This window comes from Neolamprologus brichardi, chromosome 7 (genome assembly GCF_056152115.1).
Source record: "Neolamprologus brichardi isolate AB-2024 chromosome 7, ASM5615211v1, whole genome shotgun sequence".
NCBI classification, from domain to species: Eukaryota; Metazoa; Chordata; class Actinopteri; order Cichliformes; family Cichlidae; genus Neolamprologus; species Neolamprologus brichardi.
Genome location: NC_142110.1, coordinates 26,960,888 through 26,984,536, shown reverse-complemented (window position 1 = coordinate 26,984,536; position 23,649 = coordinate 26,960,888). Strand labels below are relative to the sequence as shown.

Sequence of the window (23,649 nt, the reverse complement as noted above, 5' to 3'; positions counted from 1 at the left end):
AACCTGATTAAAGTCAAAGGTTGTTACTTGTATTTGAACTAAAAACTTGATCTGGAATTCTTTCACTGTTTTTTGACAATAGTGTGTTATTTATCATAAAGTAATTCAGAGTCATTCATACCAGAGTAACCAGAGAGCACAACATATATTTAACTTTCTACAGGACTTAAAGCTATGATATTATGTAAAAGTCCAGAGCTTCTGAGGATTATCTGAGTACTTCTAACATTACACAAAGCAAAGGTCTCCATCAGTGTTCATGAAATGCTGGGTTTATCCTTCTTGTGAGCGAGCTGTTGGTGAGGATCACGAGCCCTGCTTGATCCCGGCGATGAGTTTCAGTCTTCCTGGTGTTTCTGAAATGATGCCTCTCATTGTGGGTCAACAGAACATCTGGCACAGGACAGCTGTAATGAAAGAAATTGAAGAAGTTTGAAAAAAAAATCTTGGAAATGCCCTATATGTGAGAAGCAGATTTTGTATTTACTTTTCTTTTGCCAATCAAGATAACTAAAAGTATAATTTTCACCATACAATTACTAACCTTGTCATCTCCTGCACTGTCTGTTTTGGGCTCTGGGCTTGTCCTTCCCAGCGCTAATGAGACTGCTTTGCTGCACTGTGGTATGAGGTGCTAACCTGTTGACAGTGTTGGAAAGGTTACTTTTAAAATGTATTCCACCAAAGATTATAGAAGTAATGTATTCTGAATACTTTACAACTACATGAATGTACTATTGCTGTGTGATTTATTACTATTACTGAAGGCTACTCGCCATACCAATACCAACTAGATGTTAAAACTTAATATAAATGAGTAACAGATCTCGTATAGAAAACTATTCCGTGCGTATATAAAACCGTTACGGCTCCGAACCGTAGTAAAGGGACCTCTGGCTAATACGTCGGGTTCGTGTCAGGCTTGTAGCTGAAAACTAGCTTTACTTTGTTGTCTGGGTCAACTTTGCTAGCGAGAGACAGAGAGAGGCGCTGAAAGGCTGCTCCAACGGAACTTATTGTTTCAGAGGAAAACACGAACACGGTGTACAGTCGAGTCTTAATAGCTTACTTACAACTGGGCTCGTCAGGCACTCTTCTTGGCTGCAGTGGTTATTATTATATTTACATGCTTCCAGTTCCCGTTTTGGCTCCGTGACAGCGCGTACTTTTCCTTTTTCTCCCTCCCTCGCTCACAGACACATAACGGGTATGGCAGTCCATTACAGTTTTAATTGTTTTTCACTATCACATTTTTTTTCCCGGTTTCAATACAAGATTTTTCAGTACATTTATTTCAGTTACAATATTTTTTTTCGGTTTCAATATTTTTTTCGGTTTTGTTTCAAGGTGGCATCGTTCTGATTCCATAATGCCCATTGATCAGTGGGTTTTGGTCAGTGGTTGTTGATCAATGGTCACAAAACGCTACGTACAGATGAACTTAATCAACTTTTGGAGATTTACTTACCTGGATAATTGAGAATGCATCAAGACAAAACAACAGTGGTGAAATTGCCATTCGTAACTTTTTTTCAGTTTAAAAAATAAAACAAGAAATAATGTTTTACATTCGAAGGGGAAGAAAGAGAAACTTTTAAGTGAATGCAAGATGAAATAGTTTTGTATTGACAGCTTCGTCATCTAAAACTTTTATTTGTTGCTTTAAATGATTCGACCAGAAAACCTGTAATTTGTGTTGTTCCAGTCAAATCATACAGTTTTAAGGATCAGATGGAAACATTAATCAGAATCAGAAAGGGTTTTATTGCCAAATGTTGAGAAGGTTTACAACATTAGGAAATTGCTGCGGTACTTAGTGCAAACATACTGTCATATAACGCTTAAATAGACATAAAAATAAGAATTAAAAGTGCTAAGTAGATAGATATATACATGAGTGCAGGTGGTGATCAGTGCAAACATGATCAGTGGAAACAGATGAATGAGCAAGGAATCAGAGTGTCATCAACTGCATCTCTGGTGTTCCTTTTTTATTTGCAACAAATATCCATATCTGATATCCTAGGTATGCTGTGCTTCAGTTTTTGAAATCTCATGTTTTAGGTACTGAACTCAAATCTGTGGAGTTCAGTATGTAACTTTCCCACTTGGAGGCTCAGAAATTGAAATGCTGTCATGCTTTACCATAATAACCCAGCCTGTCTGATGTTCTTCAGGGAGAAAACTCAGATCATGAAGAAGGCCGGCATGAAGCGAGTTCTGCTGTTGGGTTCAGGATATGTGTCTGGACCTGTTGTGGAGTATCTGACCCGTGATCAGGGCACCCAGGTCACTGTGGGTGAGTTTGCCTGTTAAACTTTATTAAGACTGAAATGTTCTGGCCTTTTGTGGGATTAAAATTCATGTCAGTCTTTATTGTCAAGTTTATCATTTTCAGATAAATAATGAAACCAAAGATCAATGTTTAATATTTTTATTAAGGGTTAGTTTGGTCTCTTTGAAAGAATTATGAGAAGTGAGTGATTTGTATAGCCCATCTAATGGACACATCACAACCTTGAACAGTGTTAGTCAGTGTTTACTGAACTTCCAAAGGGTAACTGTAAGCAGTGCAGGTTACTGACTGACCATGTTTTCCCTCTTAACATAGATGTATGTACTTCTACTGAGATTAAATTGTTTTGGGGCTTTGGTGATCAACAGAGTGAAATCATTGCATCAGTATACTGGTGTCAACCTTCATGCTGGTTAGCCTGTTAGATTTCTGTTGCCATGTTGGACCCCAAGAAGACTTACTTCTGCAGTTTGGCTGAGAGTCAGGGGACTTTCATTGCTATTTTAAATACTTTCATCTTTAAGAAGCTTAACTGTGACTTATTCCTTTAGCTTGAGGAAGTTCACTTAGATACAGTTTATCATAAATCATATTGTTTTATCTCTAATAAAAGTGATAAAACACTTCTAACACTACCCTTAAAGTGTAAATCTTACCATTGGGGTTCTTGTCCAACTTAGGACTTTAGGTATCTTGGTCTTATTATTGTAATAATGAGTGCCATTTACTATATCTAGACGATGGATATATTCTGGGTAGCTTGGGTAGCACAGTGCATCACGTTAACTGAGCTAACATATAAATGAAACCCTGAGCCACAATATTCATTGATAATTGCATTAAAATGGCCTAGATTACAAAGACACCACAAACTTCCAGCTGAGTCCAGCTGAGTGGCTTACATTAACAGTTATAAGCACAGTAAAGAGTACATTACTTAAAGTCTTAAAAAAAAAGGAAACTGAGAAAGTTGACAAAGACCAGAAAATTATGTGTCACAGTAGTTATTGTTTCTTTGTTTGCTTTTAGCATCGATGCTATTGAGCCAGGCAGAGGAGCTGGCAGCCAAATACCCCAACACCATCCCTGTCATGCTGGATGTCAGCAGCCAAGAAGGACACCTAGACTCTCTGGTCAGAGATCATGACTTGGTCATCAGGTATAGCAGCAGGACAGATATAACATTGGTGGCAATTATTAAGTAATGTGTAAAGTTGTAATGATTTCATTTATTCCAGATGAATACTTTACCACAATATGTATGGAGATTTTATTAACAAATTATTTTTTATTTTTTTTATCATTTCATCTCCAAAGTAATTTAATGGAGCCCAGTTATTTTTGGACTGTTTTACAATTTAACATTACATTATTAGATTAAAATATCAGTCCGCTTATACTTAAGTCAACCCCTTCATCTTCTCCTCAGCTTGCTACCTTACTCGTTCCATCCGCTTATCGCCAAACACTGTATAAAGAGGAAAGTGAACATGGTGACAGCCAGCTACCTTAGTCCTGCCATGAAGGCGTTGCAGAGCAGGTAATGATCAAGTCCACAGAAGTCTGTTAGGAATTCAGGATTGCTTTCAATAAATGTTTCTCTATTATTTTCTTATCTGTGCACATCATCCTCAGCAGTATTAATAAATTATTGTAAAACATATGTATAGGATTTGGGATGCACAAATGTATAGGCAAATGTTAGTCTTGTTTCTTGTTACTGTGTCACATAATTATTGCACTGGCTAAATGTTTGAAGGTTATGAGATAAAAAGCTGTGACTTTAAAGATTTAAACTTTAAATTTTATAATGAAATTTTCTTATTTTTCTTTTGATAAGAAAGTGAAATGCATAGCAAAAATAGAATAAAATAAAACAGAAAAGATCCCCCCTAATGTTATTAATAAATATAGTCATGAAAAGTGAAAATGCATATTTACATGTTGAATGCATTTGTGTGTATTAGTGCAGAAGAAGCAGGGATCACGATCGTGAATGAGATGGGACTGGACCCAGGCATCGACCACATGTTGGCCATGGAGTGTATCAACAAAGCCAAAGCTGAAAGCTGCACTGTGAGTCAACATTGCAACACTGAGATAGAAAATCTGGCACCTGTATGTGTGCCATATAAACAGTGTTCAAACACACATGGACAGTCACACTGTGGCTCAACATGGAAAGTTTTATGTTTAACACATGCTGAGTTTCACACAGGCTAATGTGGAGTTTGTGAACTGGAATTTGTTTGTTTTTTTTCTTGGAAACTGGTAATGTAAACAAACAAATTGAACCCAATATTGTTCTGACAGACTGAACACTTTAAAACTAGACATAACTCAAGATTAATGATTTATGCCAGCTTCTGTCATATCAAGTGGTTAACCTGATCAGACTTTGACAGATACATAAATACAATTGTCACTAACTTTATTAAGAACAGCTGTAGACCTGCTTATTCATGCAATCATTCAGTCAGTCAGCATACAGTGGAAGCTGAATCCAATGGTTTTTCTGTAAGCACTGATTTGTCAGGTTTTTTTCCACGCATGATTTTCTTTAAGCATAAACTAACCAATTATGGATCACACAGTTTCACATTGCCTGCATGTTTGGGTGCTGCTGAATTCAGAGACCATAGGAAAAAAATTGTTCTCTAATTGAAAATTGTCTACCTACTATTACTCCTTTAGAGTGGACCTATTATACTCATTTTCAGTTTCATGTTTGTATTTGTGAACTCTATTACAGTGACTTTGCCTCATTCAGGTTTTGAGACTAATCTTATTTAACTTAGGGGCTGCACTTGTCTAGTCTAAGTTTAACCACAGACTGAAATAGCAGCTTTAACTCATTTCCGTAACGCCATACTCCGTTTAAACTTCTCTTTTGATCAGTGATGGGAATAACGGCGTTACAAGTAATGGTGTTACAAGTAATGGTGTTACAAGTAATGGCGTTACTTTTTTCAGTAACGAGTAATCTAACTAATTACTGTTCCTATCGTTACAACGCCGTTACAGTTACTAACAAGAAAATGCGGTCCGTTACTATTTTTCAAAAAACAGACAGTTGAAGCTGTCAGACCTCCAGGTATCAGGCTGTGATGTTCTCCTTTATAGTGGACAGAAATATTTGGAGTCGCACAAATAATTTGTGGCATCTTATTGAATGCAGAACAGCTGATTGTTATGTAAATAATTTGAAATGGTTATTTAAAAAAGGGGTAAAAGGTAAATGGCTGCAAATAACTTTGTTGTTTGCAAAACTTGTGCATAGGATTTTAAAATTGTCAATTTATATTTGCATTTATAGTTATGAAATATGATTCAATAAACATGTTTGTGGTTGTTATAGTAAAAATGTAACTTTCTACTCGGATTTTATGTTTTTTGTCTGATTTTAGATCAATTGTGTTAGTACAGTATGTCAAAATGAAAACTTAACTGTAAATTCAGACACGCGAGGTTGTGCTGAAAAGGATGATACCAAACAACGCAAAGTAAATAGTTTTTAAAGGTGTAATGTAGAGGAAACATCAAAAGTAGTTAAAAATGGCCAGTTTTTTAAAATAACGCAATAGTTACTTTTCAAATAATTAATTACTTTTAGAATCTTGTAACTCAGTTACTAACTCAGTTACGTTTTTGAAGAAGTAACTATGATTAATTACTTTTTCAAAGTAACTTGCCCAACACTGCTTTTGATTGGCAACTCCTATTACAAAAACGCACTGAAGAGCAGGTAGGTTGGGTTTCTTTGCTTACAGATAGCCATTTGCTTGAGATAGCCCTGTAAGAATATTCTCTCTCTTTAACATCACAAAGAGCCAAAAATGCAAAAAACTAGAAGCTGAATATTTGGATCAGATTAAAGCCTGAACTATTAGATCACAGGGATTACTTGGTACACTGATCAGGCATAACATTATATCTTCTTCACTCGCTGTGTTTATTCACCACTTTGCCTTTAATCACTAGTTATTATTAATCTCTTGCTCCTTTCCACAGCGTGTCTTTTGTCTTGTCTCACTCCCTTAAATCCCAACTGGTCATGGCAGATAGCTAGACCCTCCTTGAGCCTAGTTCTGCTGGAGGTTTTTTCTTCCTACTGCTGCCAAGTACGTGCTAATAAGGTTTCATATGATTGTTGGGGTTCTCTCTGCATAATTGTAGCTTCTTTACAATATAAAGCACCTTAAGGCAACTGTTATGATATATAAATAATATAATGTATTAAAAAATATGAATAAATAGGACTTGTTTGTCCAGCACATGCCACAGATTATTAAGCTTGATTAGGTTGAGGGTTAGGGTTAGGGTCCAACTCGTTCTTGTCCTCCTTAAACCAATCCTGCTCCAAAAAGGCTACAGCTATTAAGGAATATTGTTTTGGTTAGAGGGTGTACATGATCTGCAACTATGGGTAGGTAGTACGTTACCTTAGGTAGGTGGTACGTTTCAAAGTAACATCCTCATGGATGGCAAGACCCATGGTTTCCCAGCAGAACATTGCCCAAAACATCTCACTGCTCCCGTGTCTTGCCTTCTTCCCATATGCATCTTAGTGCCAGGTGTTGCCAAGGTAAACAATGTACCCGGCCAGCCACGTAATGTAAAAGAAAATGCAATTCATCAGACAAGGCCACTGTCTTTCATTATTCAGTTTCACTATTGTCCAGTTCTGATGCTCAGGTGCCCATTGTTGGCATTTTCCAAACTGGACAAGGCTCAGCATGGACCCTGACTCGTCTGCAACCATGCATCTCCATATGCAACAAACTGTGATGTATTTTGTATTCTGACTCCTTTCTAATCAGCAGTACGTTTTTCAGCAATTTGAGCTACAGTAGCTCGTCTGTTGGATCAAACCAAACGGGCCAGCCTTCTCTCCTGATGTGTATCAGTGATCCTTGGCCGCCAGTGACCTGGTTGCTGGTTAACAACTATTCCTTGCTTGGACAATTTTGTTAGACATTTCTGTAAAAAATTACATTTGTTGGTATCATTATAAATACACTTTAGTGCAATGCAGATAGTATTTACAGTGCTTTTTGTATTTGATATTTTGTCATGTTACAGCCTTATTCAAAAAAAGATTAAATTCATGTTTTCCAACAGACATGAAGCTTAGCATTCAGACCAAAGAGTTAAATCTTTGTTTCATTAGGCCAGAACATTTTGCCTCTAATGGTCAGAGTCCTTCAGGTGCCTTTTGGCAAACTCAAGATGGGCCCTTGTGCATTTTACTGAGTAGTGGCTTCCGTTTGGTCACTCTAACATATACCACCTACTAGATATTTTAAGTACTTTCTGCATATCAACAGTAGCTTTAGCTGCATTTTTGTGTAGCTGTCTGATCATTCTTTATACAATGAATGCATTTTAGGTGGAGTCCTACAGCTCATTCTGTGGTGGTCTTCCTGCTCCTGAGTGCTCAGACAATCCTCTTCGTTACAAGTTCAGCTGGAGCCCATATGGTGTCCTCCTCAACACTATCAGTCCCGCTATTTTTCTCAAAGACAACCAGGTATGGATGTCTCAAAAGACCATAAATTGTTAATATGTTTTTTTTTATTATTTACTTTCAGTAAAGATAAGATTTTTTTGTCTTTCTTTGAGGTGATAAATGTCCCACCTGGTGGCTCTCTGATGGATTCCACCACTCCAATGGATTTGTTTCCAGGTTTCAACCTTGAGGGATTTCCGAATCGTGACAGCACGAAATACGCTGAGCCATACGGCATCCAGACAGCACACACGCTCATCAGAGGAACTCTGCGTTTTAAGGTACAACACACATAGACAAACTGCACATACAAATACAACTGCTATACAGAATATATTATGCTTAAGAAATAATTAAATTCAATATTAGATTATAATTATAATCTGTAATAATCTAATATTGAAATTATAATTATCTTTGATTATAAAAGGCACAAATAGTACAAGTCCTGCATTAATCATCAGCGTGGCCAATCAGTGCACAGCAATGGTATCACTGTGATCTTGAGGTGCACAAAATAGACATTTTTCTGTCCATGTAACTTTGCAAATATCCAGCACTCAGCAAAACATTTAAAACCTCTTCCTTCCATGTAACATAATCCCCTGATTAAACCTGAAACCCAATTTATTTTAACATCTTTTGGTCACCTCCGTTCTTGTCCTGTTACTCAGGGTTTCTCGAAGGCCATGAGTGGTTTCATTAAACTGGGTCTAATCAACAGCGATCCCAGTCCCATCCTGCAGCACACTTCATCACCAGTTTCATGGGTAAGAACCTCTTTTAGTGTTCAAAGGCATCCAAAGATGTGGGCGGAAAATAGTCAGTTAACAGTGCACCCTGCTTCTTTCTGTCATTCAGTTTAATGTAACAAGCTGCTTTGAAGCTCTTGACTGTGGCAGTAGAACCTATTACAGTTGCTGTTTATTAGCATCAAGGCTGCAGTGAGCCGGGGCACTCTGGCACTGATGAGAGTATACAGCAGACAATATTTGTCATCTGCTATCTGTTCGACAAGAAAAAGGAGCCTTAGTGCTCCGTGTTTGGGTTGTGTTTATCAGAAATCAAAAGCTGGTTGATGATGATGATTGATGTAACAAGGGTTTTCTCTGAAAACACTCAGAACTTTTTATCTGAAAAGACAATGCAAAGAGAACCAAATAAATAGCAGCCCACCTACAAAATGTAGCCCTGAAGTCTCACGATTCATTAATGCAATGCAGTGACTTGTTTCTCTTCTTTCTACAGAAAGAATTCCTCTGTCAGCAGATGGATTTATCTTCTTCTGTTTCCCAAAATGTCTTTGAACAAGCTGTATATGAACACACAGGGCAGGATGACTTCAGGATGGACACTCTGAGATGGTGAGAAGCCATCCTGAAGTAAAAAAAGAGCTTCTTTTAGTCAACTAAAGCTAAGCTGTCTCTCTCCTGTTGTGTTTTCAAGATTTTAACAAATTTCCTTTTGGTACCATCTCTCTCATAGTGTCCATGGGTCCTTTAAAAAAATTCTTCAGATATCTCAGAAACTAAATCACTTTTCACTTTCAAGCCTTTCTGATTAATAGAAATGGGGGAAAGGGAACAGTAGAATAAAAATGTGAGGGACGTCAAGACTCTTGAACCCAAGAATGGCTGCCATGTATGTTAATATTTTTTTCAAACCAGGATTAGGCTCTATATACTACTGAGTCCAGTGGCCTTATAATCTAATTAAAAAGTCTAATGATAACAAGGATCTGTCCTGTGTTTGCAAAAACATGTCTGTCCAGTAGGACACAATAAGAAAACTGCACTTGGGCCTGGCCTCTGTGCACAACATTTCGCTGATTAATTCATGGGTCAGTCAGTCATTTGGAGTTAAAATGAATAGTTTTGTAAATTTTGTTCATTTTGAGCCTCGTATCTAGTGTATGCACACTGGCAAATAACTAGCAGTTTCACAGGCAGATCTATCGCTCACTCATTACATACGGTTTCAAAGCACGAAGATGAGGGAGGCTTTAAAACAGTACTTCATAAACCAGTGAGTGATGTCACAGCGCCTTTTATTGTTTATACCAACGAGTTAACAATAAAAATTCTGACAACCATAAATTTCACACCTGAGCCTAAATTCTCACAGCCCAGTACCAAACAATACACGGACCAGTACCGGTCCGTGGCCTGGGGGTTGGGGACCACTGGTTTATACCATCTATGGTTTACACTGAAGCTAAATGTAATGTTAAAACTCCCCTTATTCAATATATTTGGCCAGTCTGAAACCATGTGAAGGTAAAAGCTTGTATCATATTGTCAGTGTGTGAGAGTGTGAGAATTGCCACCTTCAGAGGAGTCTTGTCCTTATCAAGTCAGAAAGTGATTATCAAAAGTATAAAGATGAAATGAAGCCTGAAATAATTTGAATTGTTTTGTCATTTGGTGGAATCCTGTACTACTTTAGCAGACATCCAAATATCTGGTATATTCTTTAGTGATTGATACTGCTCTTCTGAGTTTGCGTTGTCCCTATACACAGCGCCCCAAGAGCAAGGCTATGCATCTTCTACACACTTATTACTGCCTGCCTAACAAGTATGCCTGAAGTGGTGTAGTATGCACAATCATCAGTTTAAATTAGCTTTTCCAAGGGTCTCTTCAGACCAAGGCTTCATGCTGTCATTGTTCTCACAGTGCTGGCAGTGAAGGCAAGAGGGTCACACTGGCATTGAAATGTAAATTCCTCTGATGGTAAAGTGAACTGTTGGAAACATTCCATCTGTGTTGTTAAAGGGTAAAAAGCAAGGCGCTTGCAGCTCACATTGAAAGACTTGTTGTTCATTTATTCAATTCACCAGCAACCCAGCCACAAAAAGCAAATGCTCATCTCTTTAGATGTAGCCAAGGACACGTGGGCTGCCGCTGCAGTGTGTGGGGTTATTAGGGCAGAGTAATTATCTTTCGAGCCCTAAGTATTGTTTTGTAATGGTTATGTTATTTTAATAACCATTTTTTTTATTTCTGCAGTTTAGGGATGCTTGGCGATGAGCTAGTGCCCCATGCAGAGAGCATTTTGGCTGCCCTTGCAAAACATTTGGAAACTAAACTTTCATTCGGTGAGCTCATTAATACCACATTAAAAGAACAGGAGTATTAAATGTGACACCAAGTGTAAAAAGAACTATTGCCTCTTGTCATCAGATAAGGGAGAAAGAGACATGATCATTCTGAGAAACGATGTGGGGGTTCGCTATCCAACTGGAGAACTAGAGACCAAACACATCAGCCTGGTGGTGTATGGCGACCCCACCGGCTTCTCAGCCATGGCCAAGACTGTTGGATACCCAGCAGCCATTGCTGCTCGGATGGTTCTTAACGGTTAGTGATTTCACTTTTCAAAAATGTTCATTTTCGTTGGTCTTTCACTTTACAGAGAGCATTCAAACTATGTTCAAACTAAATTTAGTCACCAACCTCATTCACTGAATATTAGATAAATACTTGAGAATATAATGTTACCGGCTCTCTATACTTACTCTGTAGGTGAAATCAATACAAAGGGTCTGGTGGTTCCAATGGTGAAAGAGATCTACGAACCAGTGCTGGCCCGGCTGAAAGAGGAAGGACTACACTTCATTTCCAAAAGCACCCTGCAGGAGTAGAGCTACAATATCAAGAAGAGCAAATCACTGTAAATTCTAATCTTGTCTACATTTCATGTCATTAATCGACCTTTAAACTCTTCAGACAGATTCTGGCTCACCTACCTGCTTTCATTCTGAGTTTATAATAATACTCTAACATGCCTACCCAGGAAGGTTGTTTGCTCCCTGATTTTTTTGAATTCACAATAAAACTTTATCGGAAGCATTGTAGATTGTTTTGTTTACCTTGTTGTACCTTCTTGTGTGGGCAATCCTTTTTCCATTGCCAAATAATGCTCCCAGTACCATCTGATAAATCCAGCAATTTCTTTTATGTATGTGCATGTGTGTGGTTGTTACCTTGACAACTGTTCTTTCATTCCATTTCAGGCTTGGTGGAGGTGTTAAATTCAGCGCCAAGTGCCTTTATCCTGCATTCTTTCTAATGGCTGCCAGAGGGCAACTCCTCTTTTTGTGTGTGATTCTATTGAAGTCTAGAATTACCCTCTTGTGACCTCAGCGAACACTTTACTGACTGATAACAGTCGGTAGTTATTGAAAGCAACATGAAACAGATTTTGTAAATTTTGTCCCCCATTAGAGTCAAAAGACTAGTGAGAACTTTGTGTAGTGGTTAACACATTCAACTTACACAAGAAAGATCTCTGCTTGAAACTGGTAGTACACACAAATCCAGCTTCAAGGAGTCACAAGCTAGTGCTAACTGAAGTCACTACACGACTTCATGTGATGCAGTTAAGTGACCAATTAAATAAAGATAGCGGAGGGCATTTGCAGTTGTTTTGTTTGCTCTTAATTTTGACAGCCCTATTAAAGATTAATGTCAGTTTTGTACATGCTCCAGATAGCTTTACTTCAAATTCTTTAATTCTCACTCGCTTTTGCAACTTTGTACTTTTGTGTTACTCGCAGCAACAACTCCACCTCATTGTTAGTCCAATTAAAAAACTCGGTGCTTTTCTTTGACATTTTGCCGCAATGTTTCAAAGAGCTGGAAAGTAAATAAATGGCTGACAGAAATGAGGCAGGCCGAATCGTCTTGCGTTTCACGCATGCACAGTACTGGAACGTGAGCGTTTTCAGGCGTTTCAATGTGGACGCACAACTCTGTGAAAACGACTGAAAACGCTAGTGTGGACGTGGAGCGTTTTTGAGACGACTGCGACTATGGAGGCCAGGCCATCAGGCGCAGCACTCTATCCTTCTTGGTCAAACAGCCCTTACACAGCCTGGAGGTGTGTTTGGGGTCACTTTGCTGTTGGAAAATAAATGACGGTCCAACTAAACACAAACTGGATGGGATGGCATGTTGCTGTAGGATGCTGTGGTAGCCATGCTGGTTCAGTGTGCCTTCACTTTTAAATAAATCCCAAACAGTATCACCAGCAAAGCACCCCCACACCAAAACACCTCCATGCTTCACTGTTTGAATCATGCATGTAGAGAATATCCACTCACCTTTTCTGTGTCGCACAAAGACACGGCTGGTGGAACCAAAGATCTCAAATTTGGACTCATCAGACCAAAGCACAGATTTCCACTGGTCTAATGTCCATGCCTTGTGTTTCTTGGCACCAACAAATCTCTTCTGCTTGTTGCTTTTCCTTGGTAGAGGTTTCATTTGACCATAAATGCCTGAATCGTATAGTCTCCTTTGAACAGTTGATGTAGAGATGTATCTGCTGTGTGGCATTTATCTGGGCTCTAATCTGAGATGCTGTTAACTTGTCATTTCTGAGGCTGGTGATTCGGATGAATTTATCCTCAGCAGCAGAGGTCCTTCCTGTAAGGTAGGTAGATTTCACATTGACCTGAGAGATATTTGTGTCTATTATATATTTGTGTTAGTGATAGGTGTTGACAAGGCTTTAAAAAAAGCATTTTGTTGTTTGGCCTGTAGAACTTGGATTTTGCATCCACAGCAAGCTCAGATTGTCATTTTTAATGTGATTCGGTTTCATGTGTTCTAGTTAAATTAGACGTTACTATCAGACAATACACTAAATGACATGTTTTATGTTTTTTTTATTGTTTTTTTTCTTTCTCTAAACCTAAACAGAAAAGTGAGTATAATCAGTAGTTAAAGTAGTGTTCTGCAGGCAGGTGTGTGTGTGTGTGTGTATATATATATATATATATATATATATATATATGAATGCACGGAACCACAATATGCAATGTTTAAGATTTAGAGTCGCTCGTCCTCTGTAGTGCGAGCTAGAAGTACCACATGGTATTTTTAGGTGGTATTTTTAAGGTGGTTCAGTTTCATGTGTTCATGTTAAATCTGTTAGTAACAAGAATATGACACTGAATAATAACAAATGGTTTTTATTTGTCTTTTTGATTGACCTTCACAATAATCAAAGATTTGATTAGTAAAAAACAATCAGATGGTTCTGATATTTTGATTTATAAAATAATGGTTGCATGAATAAAATTATTATGTGAAGTATTTCTCATTCATTATTTATAGATTCAGATTGTCACATTTAAATTATAAATGTAATAGTCTGATATTTTTAATTTCTTCTTCGTTGGATTTTTTTACTATATCCATAACTGACCTTTTTTATTTTTTAAGCTTTTTTGAATTTTATTTTTAAGCTTAGAGCACTACAGAATCATTTTGCAGAAGACCTTTTCTCCACAAGATTTCCTTATTCATTGGTGTTGTTTGAGGCCTTGGTGTTCGTAATGCTTGGATCTTAGTGCAAACAGTGCAATAATTTAATTGCAAATGTGCTAACATTTAAATCAATTGAGAATCCATCCACTGAGAATTTAATGTCAACTAGCCAGGATGATTTTTTTTTTAATGAATTTTAGGGATATCATTATATTCAATAGAATTTGTTGAGAAAGCTCAGAATAAAGATTTGAATTAAATTCCAATAGAAATTAATCAAGAATGAAGTGCACTACCAGCAAAATTCAAAAACACACAGACGTACCTTATACTGTGTCCTAATATGCACAATATAATAAATATAATTGTTATTATGCTATAGTCCTTCACTTCCCAACCACAACAGGAACATATCACCCACAGACCCAAATGGAAGAGAATTATGACGGTCTACAGCTGCAATCAGTTTCCTTGTTATCTTCAGAACTTTCCACACTCTAGATTTGTCCATTTCACGCACTAGTTCTCCCTTACTTATCTTTTTATTGATTACTTACTTATCTACCTCCCATTGGTTCCCTGTAAGGCTGGATATCAGTGAGCTGAAAATCATTCTGCTAATCTACCGCTTTGCTAATTGGTGCCTAGAATGGACTTAATATATCATCTTGACACCAAAAGAGGCCAAATAATGATAAAGGCTGCAGCACACAATTTCTTTTGCATCAATACACAGTATGTATATGTTTACAATTATGGCTGGTAGTTGTTAGCACAAAGCTTTAAGATATTAAAAACAGTTATTGCGTAATACAGACTTTTGCACCTGTATTGCTTTTTGTGACCTTTATATTTGTGACATGGTTCTGATCACTTAATTAGTTGAGCTCAACTCTTCAGAAAAAGATGATCAGCGTTTTTGCTCCTTCTTGATTTAAAGGCAGTTATATAAAGTAGGGCACCAAGCAGAGAACAATTAAGTTTGTATTCATGAAAAGTCAAAAATGCAAATTAAAATGTGGATACAACGTCTGGACACTGACCTATTTTCTGTCCTGAAAAGGCACATTTCTTACAGTGTCTTAGCCTGGATTAACACATGCAAAAATCAACTGAAATAACCAGGGATTAGCCCATGACTCTGTTAAGGGAATTGTATAATCCACAGACAAGAATCATTATTAGAAATGGAATTGGGTATGTCTCCATTTTCGGTGTTTCTTGATTCAGTAACATCTCTCCCCTGTCAGGCTCACAGAAGGCCGTTTCTCCTCATTTTTGTTCCTTTTGTCTGGACCTTGTGACCTTTGACCTGCCTCCTGTTGGTTCTCTGTAAGGCTGCATATTAATGAGCTGAAACTCATTCTGCTAATCTACAGTTTTGCTAATTGCTGTCTACAATGGACTTAATACATCATCTTGGTACCAAATGTTTAAATTGGAAATTTCCAACATCACTTGTATGCAAAACAGTGTATTTAACTAACTTCTGAGCAAACCTCTAATAGTTCATGTGTCTGTTGCATCTTTGCAGGTATATTGGTGGTTCAACACACAGTAACAAAACACTCTCACAGGCTCTCTTTGGTGTTCCTTCCCTTATTTAATCCCTTAGCTAATAAGCCAGCAGCGATTCCTTTATAGCTAAAAAACAAACCAAAAAAACAAAAAGGTCAGTACCCATGCATGACTGTTACAAAATCCATAGTATAAAAGCAGCTAGGCAATTAGAATTAAACCTTTCAAAAATAAAAGCAAAGGTGAAAAGCATAAATAGAAATTTGGTCCATTCAGGGTATTATTATAATATTATTTACAGTACATTAATCTACTATTCGATACCCTTATTTTATATTTGACTTCAGCATGCTACACCAATTTAACAGAATTTACATTTAACAGAGCAAGTACTCTGTTAAAGACACATTAACAAAATCAATATTGAAAGAGTCTGACAAAGAGTCTTTCCTTTGACCTTAACATTTGATGTCAAAAGATGCGGCTTTTCCCTTTTTCCCCACATTTGGCTCAGCGCCAATAAATATAAGATTGGCGTTGACAGTTAGTCTCAGGGCAGTACAGCATTAAAAACATTGAACAATTAGTCTACAGCTCATATCACAGTTAGAAATCCAAGATGAGCAAAAAGGCACACATTACAAAACTGTATAGAGGAAACTCATACCAGTCTCAATCTACAAAAGGCAGAGTCTTGAATGACAAGATTTCTTGAGTGATTGTAGCGAGAGTCTGGATTCACTAGCAGCTCTGTTGGTGGTTTCAGGGAAGGGACGAAATGCTGTTGCTCATTTGTAAAAGTGTAGTATTTTTTTGTTGGTTTTATTTATTCGTTGGCACCAGGGAATCAATGCTTTCAGCCATGCTGGTGGTTTCTGTCACAATGGTCCCGTTAGCGTCAAAGGACTGAGTTTTCTTGTCTTCTTGTGTCCCGATGAGACTCAGCATGGCTTTGTACAAGAACTGGTACTGCTCCTAAAAAATGGGTAAACAACTCATTATATGTTCATAGTACAGTTTTGTGTGTTTAACTGACCTGCTGTGCATATTTTTCTACTCTACCTTACCACTCACAGTGCTTTTTACAACCTGCCACAATCACCGATCCATTTCTTTTTCTGCGCTTTCTATCTAACATTTACACACACAATAGATACATTGGAAAGCAACTTGGGGTTATCTTGCGAAAGAATATTTGGCATGCAGACTGGAGTAGCCAGGGATTGAACCATCAACCTTCTAATTACTAGATGACCTGTACATTTGCGAGGTGGCTCAGGAGGTAGTGCTGGAGCCTATCCCAGCTACTACAGTGGGAGAGGTGGGATACCCTGGAGATCCAATTTGATGCACAGAGACAACCACTCACATTCACACCTATAGGCAATTTAAAATCATCAGTTAATCTTACCCCACTAACTGCATGTCTGTGGACTGTGGGAGGATCTGGAGTACCCAGAGAGAACCCACACAAACACAAGGAGAACATGCAAACTCCACACAAAGGCTCTGGCCAAATGGTGTAGAGTTGAACTCTGGATATTCTTGCTGTGAAGCAACAGTGCTAAACACCAAACCACCATGCTGCCTTGCTGAAAAAAGTTTTTCCTGAAAAACCAGTTCATACATTTGTAGGCTGGGCTATTGTAACTCATTATTATAGGACTCTGCAAAAAAATCTCTTTTACTTGATCCAAAATACTGCAGCAAAAGCACTGACAAGAAAGAGCATATTTTTCTCATATTGGCTTTTCTTTTTTTTTTTCCTTTTTTTTCTTTTTTTTAACATTGACTCCCTGTTAAATCCAGAATAAAAGATAAACAGCTTGTTTGTGTACAGTGAAAACAAGTGTGCCTAATAAAGTGGCAGACACTGTAAAAGTGGTTTGTTTGTTTTAAACATACTGAAAGTCTGTCAGATGTTAAAAAAAGAGAGAAATATGTCCCTTGCATCCAAAATTGTCAGTACAAGAGAAGTAAAAGTGCAGACTGTAAGCCACTGACAGACTTCCTGACAAAACACATGACAGCCAGTGGTAGGTGTGCCCCTTAGGGGTGAGGGAGCAGGACTATGACACAGGCCAACCAATCCACAATTGATATTAAAATGAGGGAGGCGTGACATGAGAAAATGGCCCCTTTTCTCTCTGTCATGCCTGTAAGAGAAGCGCTTTGCACTACTCTCACAAAATGGCTTTAAAATGAGGCTTCTCCATATCACATTCAGATCAAATGTGATATTGATGTGTTTTAAAAACTGTGAGCATCCTGACAAGTTGCTGTCCATATGTGTGGGTTTTTGGTATGTGTGGTGCTTAAATCGAGGTCAGGAGAGCAAGTTAAAAACTGAGGTTATTTTCTTTCTCTCCAAAACTGGTTGGAGAAATTAGTGAATAAGAGTGAATGGGAGCACAGAATGGCATTCGTCTGAAACAAATGGCTCCAGGTCAAAAAGTATATTTATTTTTATGTGTATAATTATATATATATGCATATGCTCCAGTTATAATTGGACCATATTTATCTTCTTTCTCATAAAACCCCCCACAATTTGGCGCACTCAACGTGGGGCTTGATTGATTTGAGTGGATGAACACCATTGGTGAACAGAATCTGAGTTATAAGTATGCCAGATATTCTGAACTGACCAGAATTGGTTGCTTGTGAGAGAAAATGGGCACTAATTAAAAAGGTAGGCAAATTTGCAGTTCCTGAAACTCAATTTTACAATTTGATTAAAGGTCAAATTCTGTAGTTAGCAATCAGTAGGCATCAGGGGAAAATTTTATAACTTAATATGTATATGATTCTGAATATTCTGATTGAGAAAGTTAGAATTTCAAATTAAGAATGTGTGGGGTGGGATTTATTATGAAATGAAACTGATTTTTTCAGTAAATAAAAAGCATGCTCAATATGGAGTTTGGGCAAAATCTCTGTGAAGGTTCTTAGTCAGCCAAGTCGATAATAAACACAATGGCTGACTACAATAACATATACTGGGGTTGTTGCTTTGCAACAATCTCTGGTTTCCTGCACAGCTTGTCTTTCTTTCTGTCTTCCACTGCTCGAGGGAGTTTTTTCTTCCCACTCTTGCCAAGCGCTTGGGATCTTTTATGCATTATTGTAGGATCTTTACTTTACAATATAAAACTTGAAGGGATTGTTGCCACCTCAAGGTGGCAATAACATTAAATGAATTGACAATTGATGAATGAATTGACATGTTGGTACCCCTTTTGCCACCAAAACAGCATGAACTCCACTAGACCCTTGAAGGTATCTCCATGGATCAGACTTTTTTTGTCCAGTACAAAATAAGTGCTGGAAAAAAACAATTGCTTATGCTTGATTAGATTGAGAATTTGGAGGTGAAGTCAACACCTCAAACTCATTGTCGTGCTTCTTGCTGTTTCACTGTTGTCTTCCTACTGAAAAAGGCCACAGCCATTAAGGCATATTATACCCTTAAACAAACAGAAAAAACCCAACATATAAAGAGCCTATTACAATAAAAACAGCTGCCTTGTTGTTTTGATGCTAATTATATATTTTTTAAATATTCTAATTTAATGAGGTACACTTTACAACATTACATTACAATAAAATTATTGTGAGACAGACAAACTTACGATGTTGTTGAAGGTTCCAGGTCTCATGAGATTCATCAGCCTGGCTACTTGGAAGACATCCACTGACGCTTCGGCATCCAACTGGCGAGTCAGAGACGAAAGAGCACAGAACAGTCCTGCTGTAAACCCACCCACACTAAAAAACAAAAAACAAAATAAATAAAATTATATGGGCAAGTGGCTCCAACTTCTTGTGTTTTCTTTTTTCCTGATTTTGCTACCACTTGGCATAGCTACATCTATCACTACAGCTGTGTTCCTCTGTTTGTCTGCCACTATGTCCGGTTGGTTAGCCATTACCAGTTTGTCTGTTTGTATCTGGAAGTCCCACAAGAGCTTAGCCTGGTCATTCTCAGCCACCTTGGGGAGCGTCTCCCATTTTGACCTTGGGAGTTCTAGGCCATACTCAGTACATGTTCTTGTGGACTAGGCCGCCACTTGGTTATGGCGTTCCATCTATGCCCTGCCTGCTAGCATCTTACACCCTGCAGTTATGCTGGATTGTCTCAGGGGCATCTTTGCACCTCGGGTCTTGCCTGGTGTGTTAGACCCCAGCCTGTATGGATCTTGTGCTTAGAGCTTGTTCCTTTGTTGCCATGATTACTGCCTCTGTGATGTCTTTCAGTCTAGCTAGCTACTGGTGGGATTTCTCAATATCCCTTCTTCTGTTTGTCGGTGGTACATGCGGGTCTGTCATCATGGGAGCTCTTGCTCTTCTTCTTTCTCCGGTTTCTGCTGCCTGAAGTATTCACTAAGCAATACTATGTGCCCATCTTCCTGATGTACTCATGGATCTTTGTTGTGTCATCCTAGATAGTAGTTCTGACACTCACTAGTCCTTGGCCACCTTCCTTCTGCTTAGCATACAGTCTCAGGGTGCTGGATTTGAGGTGAAACCCTCCATACATGGTAAGGAGCTTGATTGTCTTGATGTCAATGGCTTCTATCTTCTCCCTTGGGCCCTTATTGATGTCTGATAATAAGCTGGCAGGGCGTATGTGTTGATTGCACGGATCTTGTTCTTCCGATTCAGCGGACGCCTTAGGACTTAGGTTATTCTCTGCTGATATTTGGTGGCTGCAGCTTTTCTAGTGGCCTTTTTATTATTCTCCAGTCCGACATCCAACGTCTCTCTCTATATATCTATATCTATCTTATCTATATACATACACAAACACACCCACACATACACCCACAACTTCCATCTCCACTATATACACTACATTGCCAAAAGTATTTTCTTGTCTGCCTTTGCATGCATATCAATTTGAGAAACATCCCATTCTTGTCTTGTCTTCATTCACAGGGTAAATATTCTGTCAGCCCACCCTTTGCAGCTTCAACTGAATGTTTATGGGAATGTTTGACCATTCTTCTAGAAGTGCATTTGGGAGTGCCGCGGTCTGTGGCTGCAGACCATGCAGCTTTTTATGAGGACCCAAATGCAGACAATCAAAGGCAAAAATTGATTTTTAACAAAAAGTGTAACCATTTACAGTGAGTAGCATAAGTATTTGAACACCCTGCGATTTTCGAAGTTCTCCCACTTAGAAATCATTGAGGGGTCTGAAATTCACATTGTAGGTGCATTGCCACTGTGAGCAACAGCATTTAAAAAACAATTCAGGAAATCACATTGTATGATTTTTAAAGAATTTATTTGTATTGCACTGCTGCACATAAAAATGTGAACACCTGGCAATCAGCAAGAATTCTGGCTCTCAAAGACCTGTTACTATGCCTTTATTAATGTAAATTATTAGCACCTGTCTGAGCTCTTTAAAGACACCTGTCCACTGGCCTAGCCAGTCTCCAGACCTAAATCCAATAAAAAATCTTTGGAGGGAGCTGAAACTCCATGTTGCTGAGCAACAGCCCCAAAACCTGACAGATCTAGAGGAGATCTGTGTGGAGGAGTGGGCCGTAATCCCTGTTGCAGTGTGTGCAAACCTGGTCAAGAACTATAGGAAACATTTGACCTCTGTAATTGCAAACAAAGGCTTTTGTATCAAATATTAACACTGCTTTTCTCAGGTATCCAAATACATTCTTTAAAAATCATACAATGTTATTTCCTAACTGTTTTTTTTTTTTTAAGTGGGAATGCACCTACAATGTGAATTTCAGATCCCTCCATGATTTCTAAGTGGGAGAACTTCGAAAATCGCAGGGTGTTCAAATACTTATGTTCCTCACTGTATTTTGGCTGCTAACAAACATGAATAAAAACAGGTAAACTGAAAAATAAACAACAAAAAAACTCAAAACATAAAAGGAACTAAACTCAAGGAATAAAACTTGATCCTAAACCAATAATACAAAGAATCACAAAACAGAATAAACTCAAAATGCTGAACCAGCACCCTGACAGAGAGGTTAAGAGGTTGGACAAGAAGGCCTGAGTAGGTAGGTACACAGACAGACAGATGCATAGATATGGATCGTAAATAATATAAAGATTACAAAACAAGTATCAGACCAGACGACACTATTGTAAGTAGTCCAAGGGTCTTACTTATCGTGGACCACAGTAGGGCTGTCCTTTGTGAGGATCTCTTCCTTCATCAGTTTGAGAAGTTCAAAGGTGGAAGTGAGAGGACTGTCTGGGTTTGGCCAGTTGGGAGCATGATAGTGTCTCACCTCAAGAACGTAGTCATCCTATTAAGATAAGAAAAGACAGCAAACATCAGTCACAGTCGGCCATGAGAGTGAGTTTTCATGTCCACATGACAACTATTCTTATGGGCGTGGGTTTTAAATTAAAGTAAGATAAATTTTTTAGAGGGAATTCAAACTGCCATGTTACTAACCTTTGTAGCTTTCAGTATGTAGTCCTGAACTACCAGCAGGTCCTCGTTGGACAGACAAACATGAGTCTCACTCTTTTGAGTGACAGTGAACTTCTCATGGCTGATCAGCTGCCCTTTATAAGGCCAGAAGACAAATGACTCTGCTTCTTCCTCCATCTACCAACACAGGAAATCATTACATTGCATTTGTGACAATTCACAGATATCTCCAACTTGCAACTACATTTTTTCCAACCTGGCTACTTGTAATTACAGTATGTACCATGATACTGTAGAGAGAGCATAACTTTCTCCAAAAGGTCATGGTGCACTCTGAACAGATTGCTAGTCTGGGCTAACACGTCAAGAAAACCTCAATACATTTTCCACAAAACATTAAAATATTAAATCAGAAAAGATTTTTTGAGATATAAAATAAATATTAAAATAACATTTGAATTAAAGGAACAAACAGGTCCAAAGAGCCCCAGGAGGATTTAGTCACAAGATTCTTTCAGGGATGTCTTCAAAAAGAACGGTTCCTCACCCCAGGCAGTGACAAAATGACTTGAGCGTTGTGGTCCCACATCATTGTCCAGAAGTCCTTTACGGTGACAGGCAAGGGTTTCTGGGTAATGATGAACTCCTTGGTGTGCCTGTAACCCTGGAGGAACATGTCAGCCACACTTACTGACCTCATTACTTGAAACGGTGGCTGTTACTGATGAATTATATACACATACACACAGAGTCATATATATATATATATATGACTTACTGCGATATATGATGCATTAATGTAGTCTGATGTTTCCCCTGCTGTTGTTGGCAAATGCACTCGTGACCTCTCAACTGCAATATGAGATAGAACATGTTTGTGCAGACAGATGTTTTTGTGTATGTGCAGTATTTTCAGCTGCAGCTGACTAGTGTGTCAGACTCACTGGGTATCACCGAGCAGTTTCTGTTCTTGTTGTGGTTGCAGTCCTGCAGAGCTGTGGAATAGTCACAGTGCTTCAGATTGGTGTAACAAACCATCTGTGGAAAACATCAAAAACCCGTAAACAACTGTAAACAACTAAAAAAAGCCATCTTTCATTAAAAGATGTCTGATAATAAGTATGATAATAGTTTCATACTAACTAATATGAAGACCGTCTGAGACTGTATCTGTCTCAGTGAAACATATTGAGAGTAAGGCTTACCTTGAACTGTTTGTCCATCCCTGTTCCTCCATCAGGCCCTGGGGTCATCAGCTTGTCCACGTACGTATGCAGTTGAGCCACTGCCACCTCTGTCTCACCAGACAAGATGGCTTCCACCAGGGCATTGTGAATAAAAACATACTGTTCCTGCAGAAAGAAAAAAACAAGAAGTTTAAATTTGTCATTGAAACTTTTTTAACAGTCTCATAACAGGAGACTGTTATGATTCAGGATTATGTTGATCACAACATGTTGTTGTTGTTATGTTTTTCTCAGTATGTGTTTTTTTTTCTCTCCGCTGTTCAAGGTGTGTGTGTGTTTGGGTGTGTGTTTGCTGAGCCAGGTAGGAAGTTTAAAATGTTAAACATTGAACTCTATTCATTTGAACGTTAAAAAAATCTTACTGTCTAATAAAGGAGATGTGG

The 23,649-nt window shown here is 38.2% G+C and overlaps 2 protein-coding genes across 5 annotated transcripts in view; one reads left to right on the top strand and one right to left on the bottom strand.

Annotated features, from left to right (window-relative positions):
* The window catches only part of aass (aminoadipate-semialdehyde synthase), a 78,045-nt gene extending 66,392 nt beyond the window's left edge, over positions 1–11,653 (top strand). Inside the window, exons 14-24 of the mRNA XM_006782233.3 lie at positions 2,178–2,299; positions 3,326–3,455; positions 3,726–3,836; positions 4,264–4,372; positions 7,686–7,826; positions 7,919–8,086; positions 8,480–8,575; positions 9,054–9,169; positions 10,814–10,902; positions 10,988–11,164; positions 11,330–11,653. Coding sequence (XP_006782296.1) covers positions 2,178–2,299; positions 3,326–3,455; positions 3,726–3,836; positions 4,264–4,372; positions 7,686–7,826; positions 7,919–8,086; positions 8,480–8,575; positions 9,054–9,169; positions 10,814–10,902; positions 10,988–11,164; positions 11,330–11,448 — 1,378 coding nt within the window. The 3' untranslated portion in view covers positions 11,449–11,653. The remainder of the gene's footprint in view (positions 1–2,177; positions 2,300–3,325; positions 3,456–3,725; positions 3,837–4,263; positions 4,373–7,685; positions 7,827–7,918; positions 8,087–8,479; positions 8,576–9,053; positions 9,170–10,813; positions 10,903–10,987; positions 11,165–11,329) is intronic.
* Positions 11,654–13,856: 2,203 nt separating this feature from the next.
* LOC102794855 (receptor-type tyrosine-protein phosphatase zeta-like) overlaps positions 13,857–23,649 on the bottom strand; it is a 94,491-nt gene continuing 84,698 nt past the window's right edge. For 3 of the 4 annotated variants that reach the window (XM_087843394.1, XM_087843395.1, XM_087843396.1), the window contains 8 exons: positions 23,225–23,371; positions 22,964–23,057; positions 22,798–22,871; positions 22,567–22,683; positions 22,041–22,196; positions 21,746–21,888; positions 19,231–19,366; positions 13,857–16,573 (listed from right to left, as the gene is read on the bottom strand). In XM_087843394.1, coding sequence (XP_087699520.1) covers positions 16,421–16,573; positions 19,231–19,366; positions 21,746–21,888; positions 22,041–22,196; positions 22,567–22,683; positions 22,798–22,871; positions 22,964–23,057; positions 23,225–23,371 — 1,020 coding nt within the window. In that variant the 3' untranslated portion in view covers positions 13,857–16,420. The remainder of the gene's footprint in view (positions 16,574–19,230; positions 19,367–21,745; positions 21,889–22,040; positions 22,197–22,566; positions 22,684–22,797; positions 22,872–22,963; positions 23,058–23,224; positions 23,372–23,649) is intronic. The other variant, XR_015719269.1, reaches the window with a different exon arrangement.